The 8139-nt window shown below is 54.6% G+C and overlaps 1 protein-coding gene across 1 annotated transcript; it reads left to right on the forward strand.

Annotated features, from left to right (window-relative positions):
- The first annotated feature begins 1748 nt into the window (after nucleotides 1-1748).
- On the forward strand, nucleotides 1749-3804 carry KCTD12 (potassium channel tetramerization domain containing 12). Its single transcript, XM_063304294.1, has one exon. The coding sequence runs from the start codon at nucleotides 1749-1751 to the stop codon at nucleotides 2766-2768; it is 1020 nt and encodes a 339-aa protein (XP_063160364.1). The 3' UTR covers nucleotides 2769-3804.
- Nucleotides 3805-8139: the final 4335 nt, after the last annotated feature.

The following is an 8139-nucleotide window of genomic DNA, read 5'->3' on the forward strand; positions in this document are numbered from 1 at the left end:
GTACCTTGATGCCTGTCTGGATCTTCTCTCCTCTGGTCAGCAGTTGAGCCATTTTGTCCTGGATCAACAGCAGCTTTGGAGTCGTTTCCAAGGACAACCCCATGGAAAACAGCATTGTGGTTGTCTAACAACAAGCTGATGGTGTTGTGAGTTGTTGTTGCAAAGGCAACTCCACTTAAAATGGACTGCAGCCAGTGCATCAGGTGCAGCTGGCCAAAGGTCCTCCTGGCCACCACCTCCACAGCTGCTCAAGAAACTGCCACAAATCCAAGAGGACCCTCAAGGTGTGAGATCAGAGGGCAGGTTTGCATGAGGACCTCAGCTAGGGGCTGTTAGAGGGACTCCCCGGAAGACATTTGACATTTGCCCCACACAGAGAGTCTCAGATGCTTCATAGCAAGGCTTCCTTACCAGTAAGGAAGATTATAAAAGTGAAGATGTGTGAAAATACCCTCTTTTTTGCAGAGGCAACTGAATTACGAGCCTCTGGAAGGTGGTCCTTCAAGCACCCTTCTTTGCAATTAATGAGGTTTATTGCACTACTCAGCCGAACGCTGCTAGGAACCTTTCAACATCTCAAACCCTTCAGGTACTGCTATTAGCAGCGTTGTTTATGCTGCCATCACAGGCCCATCTGGGGCTGTGGGTGGGTGGGAAGGAAGGAGAGCCACGGAGTCTGCCGGCGAGGCCTGAACCGAGATGCTCCTTTCAGAAATCAAGAAGCGGAAAAGGGGGCCGCTCGGGTCGAAACGGGGAAGGGCCGGAGGAAAGGCGATCGTGGCAGGCGAGCAGCTTTGAGCATCTCCGGAGAAACATCCGCCAAGGGCCGAACAAGGACACCTTCGCCACATCAGCCAGAAATGCAGAGCGAAGCCCCGACTGGCCTCCCGTGACTGGAGCGGAGAGGAAGGCAGGGAAGGCGGCGGAGCTGGGGGAGCGCGCCCAGAAACCAGGAGGGGAAAGCCCGATTTCTTTCGCCGTCTGAGAGAGGATCGAGCCGCTTCCCTGGGCATCATTGCGGCCCCGGGCGGTAGCCGTCACCCCGCGGGGAGAGGAACTTTTCCGTGGCGTCAGCTCGGAGTCGAGGGGGGGCCGAGCCGGGCGCTCCGCGCCCGCCCGCAACTGTCCCGACGGCCACCCGCGTCCGGCCGAGCGAGCGAGGCTCCGCCCCGGGTGGGACGCGGCACCCCAAGGCGCGCGCGGGGCCGCCGCCTCCCCAGCCCGCGCTCCTCCCGGCTCGCGCGAAGGGGGCGCGGCGTCCGGAAAGCCAGGATCCCCGTCCCCAGCCCCAGCATCGGCGGGGCCGCGGCGCCCTGGCAAGCTCGCTGCCCGGCGCCCCCGAGAGCTGCGGCTCAGCCCGGCCCGGCGCAGCAGGGGCGGGCGCTCTGCTGCGGCGGCGTCCCCGCGCAATCGGGGAGGCAGCGCGCAGGGAAGCGCCGGGCGACGTCAGTCTCAGGCCGCCTCCGGCTCCTCCGTTTGCTCCTCCCGCCGGTTGGCAGCGCGGCGGCGCTACATAAAGCCCGCCGCGCGCTCCTTCTCCGGCTCGCCGGCAGCGCCCAGAGGCTGGAGCCCAGCGCAGCCGACCCGCCCTCCGGCGGCGCACGGGCAGGCGGGCGAGCGGAGCAGCGCCGTCGAGCTCGCGGGGACAGCCGGGCCAGCTAAGCCGGGCAGGGCGGGACGGTCTCAGCCCCTCGGAGAGCAGCAGGCGGCGGCGGCGGCAGGCTCGTGCGCCCGCGCCCGGGCTCGGCATGGCCTTAGCCGACAGCGCCCGCGGGCTACCCAACGGCGGGGGAGGCGGCGGCGCGCGGAGCGGCGCGCGGGCCGAGCCGGCGTCGGAGCTGGCGTCGCCGTCGCCGGGGAGCTTCCCAGAGATCGTGGAGTTGAACGTGGGCGGGCAGGTGTACGTGACGCGGCGGGGCACGGTGCTCTCGGTGCGCGGCTCGCTGCTGTGGCGGCTTTTCTCGCAGCAGGAGGCGGCCGAGCTGCCCCGCGACGCCAAGGGCCGCTTCTTCCTGGACCGCGACGGCTTTCTCTTCCGCTACATCCTGGACTACCTGCGAGACCAGGAGCTGGTGCTGCCCGAGGGCTTCCCGGAGCGCAACCGCCTGCGCCGAGAGGCCGAGTACTTCCAGCTGCCCGAGCTGGTGCGCCGCCTGGCGGCCGCGGGCGCCTCCCCGGCCCCGCCGTGTTTCGCGGGACTGCTGCGCGAAGCCTCGGTGTGCGCTGAGGACCCCCCGGCGGGGCTGGGCTACCTGGAGGCGGACTTCGCCGAGGTCCCGGGCCCGGGCGCCTCGCCCACCGCCAGCCGCAGCCCGTCGGGGGCGCCGCCGACGCTGGCAGCCTCTCTCTCGCTGGACGCCGGTGGGGGCGGCGGCGGGGGCGGCGGGGCCGGGGCCGGCCGACGCTCAGGCTACATCACCATCGGCTACCGCGGCTCCTACACCATCGGGCGGGACGCGCAGGCCGACGCCAAGTTCCGCCGCGTGGCGCGCATCACGGTGTGCGGCAAGACGGCGCTGGCCAAGGAGGTCTTCGGCGAGACGCTGAACGAGAGCCGCGACCCGGACCGGCCGCCCGAGCGCTACACCGCCCGCTACTACCTCAAGTTCAACTTCCTGGAGCAGGCCTTCGACCGGCTCAGCGAGGCCGGCTTCCGCATGGCCGCCTGCTCCTCCACCGGGACCTGCGCCTTCGCCCCCGAGCAGGGTGGCCCCGCCGACGACAAGATCTGGACCAGCTACACCGAGTACGTCTTCTGCCGGGATTGAGCTCCCCCCGCACGTCCCGGGAAAGGAGGCGGCGGCGGCGGCCCGTTCCCCGTCGGAGAGCTGGCGACGCCCCTCGGCAGTCCCGCTCCTGCCTTGGCGAAGCCTCCCCGGCGGCCACGTTTCCCCCGAGCGTCTGCGCTGCCCTCCCCTCCCGTCCCCGTCCAGCCCGGGAGCTCTTTCGGATAGGGCAGCGGGCCTCCCTCAGCCCAGCCGCTCGTGGGGCACCGAGGCTCTACTGGTATCCCCTTCCCTTCCCCAGGGTGAAGCACCCCCAGCCGCCTCCACTGGCGAGCGGGCCACCCTCCCCGAAGGCTCCCTGTTCCCCGATAGGGCCCGCTGCTGCCGAGCGACTGAGAGGCTGGCGGGCGATGGAGGCCCTGTGCTGGCCGCCGCTCCCCACGTAGCCTGAGGCCGGCCGCTTTGCCCCTGCTGCCCGCTCCTCCTCTCGGCGCTCGGAAAAGTTGCTCGCCCGCTCGTTTGGCTCCTCCGGTTGCCTCTCGGCTTTTTCCAAAGTTGCCCGGGACAGCGAGCCGGGGAGCGAGCGAGCGGAGGGGTTGTCCCGGCGGCGGCATCCGAGAGCCTTCGCATCTCTCAGCGGCTCGGGGAGGTACCTCCGGCTGGACCAGCCCTGGAAAGGAGGCGGCGGCGGCCCCGCTCCCTGCTCTTTCAGTGCAAGCAGCTGGCGAGGCAGGGCGGGGCTACGTGCTGAAGCCGGCAGGCTGCCCCCAGCATCCCCGGATCTGGGCCCTTGCGCTGCTGCCCGACCCGCCCCGCCTTTCCGCAGCAGCGACTCCCGACTTGTAGCTGGGGAGGCGGTGGGGTGGCGCGGCTGGTCGCTGAAGGGGGCTTTCGGAGTGCGGTTGGGGCTACCTCCGCAAAGGCCCCCGGAACGCAGAACGTCGTCCCTCCTTCTCCTCCTCAGCGTAGAAATTGGACTCTGCGTGTGCTTGAGAAGTTTGGCTGGCGTTTTCATCTGACGGTGCTAAATTAATATAAGAACCCCCGAAAAAAGTGTTTTTCGAGATCAGGTTGCAGAATTTTAAATAAATACAAGGGCAACAGCAGGACACCTTCGCCCATCCCCTGATTTTGACTCCCTCTTTTTGGCATTTACGCACCACTTAAAGCTCCCCTGAAGGAAATGCAGCCCCAAAGGCATTCCTTGCATGGTTCCCCAAATAGGGTGCGCTGCAATTTAATCATTTAGTTATTCAAAATTAGTATTTTGATTCTTGCCATTAGAGTTATGGACTCTGATGAGTTATTCTAACCAAAGAATTTTCCCATGTTTAAATTTTTCTCCCCTTTTACAGTTGCTTGAGATAAGAGCTTTTTGTTTTTTAACAGAGTGAGTATTTTGATCCAGAACTTGCCTACATGAGATAAAAAGGTATCCTCATCATTTAGTGTGCATGTGCATAAAGGGAAAAGGGGAACACACCAGGACTCAGGTTTGTCTTGTTCATTCCTGGTGTGTTGTTTCTTAGGAACCAGAAATGCTGGCTAACTGGCTTGTTTACTAAACCAGAATCTATGTAAAGCCCATATTCTTGGTTTGCATGTAACCGCAAACCAGGAGTTGGGCAGAATCCTGCTTTTCTTCTAGCTCAGAAAGAGGCTGGGGAGTTCCTCTCTGCTTGCACCCTTGGTGGCTTGGTGTGATGGGGACGTGGGCGTCCCTCTGCAGGCAGACCTGGCTTAAAAACTAAACTCTTAGGATGCTGCTAAAGTTTTATAAAAACCGGTCACCTTTACCCAGATGCGGAAACATTTCAGTTTGACAGCTTCACTCAGTGGGATCTGTTTGTAAAATGGGAATTGTTTTTTTGAAGGGGGAGAGAGAGAGAGAGAGAGAGCGAGCAATTTTTTTTAAAGGACAAGCAATAAGCGAATGGGGAGAGCCTTCAGAGGAGAGAAGTTCCTTCTTGTTCTAGGCCTTACTCTAAAATTATTACATTGTGCATATTCTAGCTCTATTGCAAGGGAGAAGGTCTTGATTGAAATTAAATGTTTAAAGTGTCATTCCTGAAAGACAGATGCAGAACTTTTCTAATTTGTGTGGAGCATTTCTCTCTGAATTTTGTTTTCTAATTTTTTGTAAACAATTCAGATTTCAGTGTTTAAATTAGTTTGAAGCTATTTTCCTTTTTTAAAAAAAACAAATCTTGTACTGTAGCTTATTAGGTCTGTCATGGTAGTCATGAATGGAGATGTTTTGAACTGAATTTGTGGCTTAGTGTGTACATATAGTGTATAAACATTTTACATGAATCATTTAGTTTTTTATTCATTTACTAGTGCTATAAAATTTTTCCTATGCTGTACATGGACAGAATGCTTTAATATTAAGCTGTGTTCTTGTACCAATTTATATGGGGAAGACTTCAGTATAATGGAATTATGAAAATATGTTTGTCTACAATTATTTGCTTGAAGTTGAATTAACAGCTAAACTCCTTGTTGGCTAAAATGCATCCCTCGTTTTGCAAAATGCATACAAGAAGACTCTTGTCTTTTGATTAATGAATGTGTGTTTGCTAGCAGATTATTCTACAGCTCCTATTATTTTTTAAATAAAACAGATATAATGAAATAACTGGGCATTTTGAATGGCTGTGTTCTGGGTAACTAGCACTGCATGAGCTGAATACTTCGCAGAAGCATTGGAGGCCTCCCACGCTGTCAGGAGGACCTGGAAGAGCCGTGAAAAGGCTTCAGAAGAAGTACTTTGGACCTCAGGCAGGACCGGCCCTCTCAGCTGTTCACTAAAGCAGCCTGAACGGTTCTTGTCAGCCTTCCACATTCTCATGTTCACAGTTGCCCAACTACTTCCTCGGAGAGCAGCTGTTGCCAACATGTAAGGTTGAGGTTGCTCCCATCCTGGGCATCTTGAGGGACTCCTGGAGCTGCTTCATGATTTTCAGGGGGGAAGATCTGACTCCTGCAGCACATTTTGAACCCTTCTTTTTGGTATCTCCTGAGGTCTCTTCTTTATGAAGAATTTACAGGACCACGCCCCCCCCCCTCAAGCATTCTACCATAAACAGCCAGTCTCCTGCAATGCACTTTATATAGGTCTACCCTTGAAGACAATTTGGAAACTGAGCTGCTGCCCAGAATATGTTCTAGAGATCCAAGGACACCTGTCTGAAAGGAATGGCCCTGGCTGCCCGTAGAACCTCTAAGGCTCTAAGAGGGTAGTGTGGGATCTGTTGTGAGGAATGTTCATCAAAAAAAGTGAAAAACGGCTATGCGGGATAGGATGTTTCTGCCCACTTTGTTATGAGAGTTGGCCACATTAAAAGGAGAACATAAAAGTAAGCTGAATGCAGTGGAGATGCAGCACCTAAGAAGTGGGTGTGTGGTCAAGAAGAAGAGCTAGTAGGAAGGGTTAGGAGTGAATGGGTGATGGATGAATGTGGACTGAGTTCAAACAAGTATGTTAAACAGAGAATCAGAGCGAGAACTGCACAGCAGCCAGATGTATGAAGGAAAAGTGAATGGGTTGGGAGGAAGGGGAAGACCAAGGAAGCTGGATAGAACTGATGAGATCTGGAGAGAGAGAAAGGCAAGATGTTTCTGAAAGAAGAGGCAGGGTAGGAAACAAGGCTGTATCTTTTTGGTGCTTTGCAGTAGCACTGTATACCCTGAAAGGAAATATTACAATTTGCGTGTGTGTGTGTGTGTGTGTGTGTGTGTGTGTGGCATTTTACTGTTTTGTTTTTGCATTTTAATGTTTAAGATAATTGGGGGGGCTACAAATATTTTAATAAAAATATTATTTTAAAGTGTGGCCTTAAAAATAGTCCTCAGTGAAAAAAAAGGCAGTCTGTCTTGCTCGAAATTTAAGAAAAAGAGCCAGTTTTGTGGCACTTAGCAACTTACAAATGGGGCAAGTATTTGTGAGTTTTGTTTTCTGAAGACTGATATAGCAGGAATTGTTTCAGAAGTCTTAGTGTTTGTTCATCCTGCAATTTTTCTAATTCATTTATTGGTGACACATCCTTAGCACACACAATGTTCACAGCCTCCCTGCCGGGGGGCCCTTGTGACTGACTGTCAGGGTAAACTTCTAAATCTTCCTTTTTGAGGTTTGCATCCACAGAGGGATTGGATAAATGAAACCACAGAATTAACGCAGCCTAAATTAACTACATTTCTAGCAGACATGAATTTAGTAAAGCCCCATGTCTGTATTCAAGTGCAGACAAACGAAGAACATCATTTTTAGGGCTTTAGATATTTTAAGGAAGTGATCTGCTGAGATCTTGAATTTTTTCTTTCTTGCTGAAAATCCCCAAGAGGAAGCATAAATTTAAACAAAAGTTTTGCATCCACAGAAGGCTGAGCTTGCATTAAGTTAGTGCTGAGAACTGTATACTTGCAATATAATTCTAGCTGAGGAAGATTTTTCTTTTGATTGAAGGTGGCCCCTGAGATAATTTGGGCCAGGGTCACTCAGAGCTTTATAGGTTCAAGCTTTCATTGCCCTGGCATAATGCTTTCCTGGCAAAAATGGTCCTGGGCTTTTTATGGCAACTTGGCGTAGCTGTGTTTTCCTAGGCATGGATGGGGCAATTGAGGTCTCTGTTCTCAAGCGGGCACAGCTGATGAACCCTCAAAGGTGGAGAAAAGCACCCCAGCTGAGAGGCACATGTGCCATGGGGTCTGCATGGATGCCAGCGTGCATATCCCATGGCAAAGGTTCAAAAGAATGAGAGGGAAGCCCTGGCCCCCAGTTTCACTCCAGACCTTGCACCTACATGATAGCCAGAACCCCCTTCACAATGGCACTGCAGAGGGTCCAAGAGGATGAGCTGAGGATCCAGAGCCCCTGGGGTTTTGTCTCTCTCTAAGCCTTTGCACCTGCCTGGATTAAGTTTGGCCTCTCTGGTCCATTCTTTTGGGCTCTTTTCTGTTGCTCTACTTGAGTTTGATGACAAAGCGAAGTAGAACTGGGTGGAATCAGCCCACCATTGACTTTGCACTTGAGAGCCCCAACCCAACCCTGGACTGAGGAGTGGAACGGACCAAGTCCCACAGCTTTGGCCAAGCACACTTCTTGGGCACTGTAATCAGTCAAAGTAGGTTGCAAGCCATGGACCGACATGGTGCCAGTGAACAGAGGAAGCTTCCTTCAAGTACGATAACCTACAAAGACCATATAGTCCCTTCTTTGCGGTCTCAATGCAGGGGAAGTAGATCAAATTAATGCAGACAGTTATACCCAGGGAGTCACTAGTGGGAACATTCCAAATTACTGGCTTTGCTTGTCGGAAGCCAGCAGGGAAGGTTGCAAATCACGATCATGTGACTGCAGGGGTGGTGCAATGGCTGGAACTTCGAGGATCAGTTGTAAGTTCAGTGATGG

The sequence above is a fragment of the Candoia aspera genome, chromosome 5 (genome assembly GCF_035149785.1).
Source record: "Candoia aspera isolate rCanAsp1 chromosome 5, rCanAsp1.hap2, whole genome shotgun sequence".
Classification (NCBI taxonomy): domain Eukaryota; kingdom Metazoa; phylum Chordata; class Lepidosauria; order Squamata; family Boidae; genus Candoia; species Candoia aspera.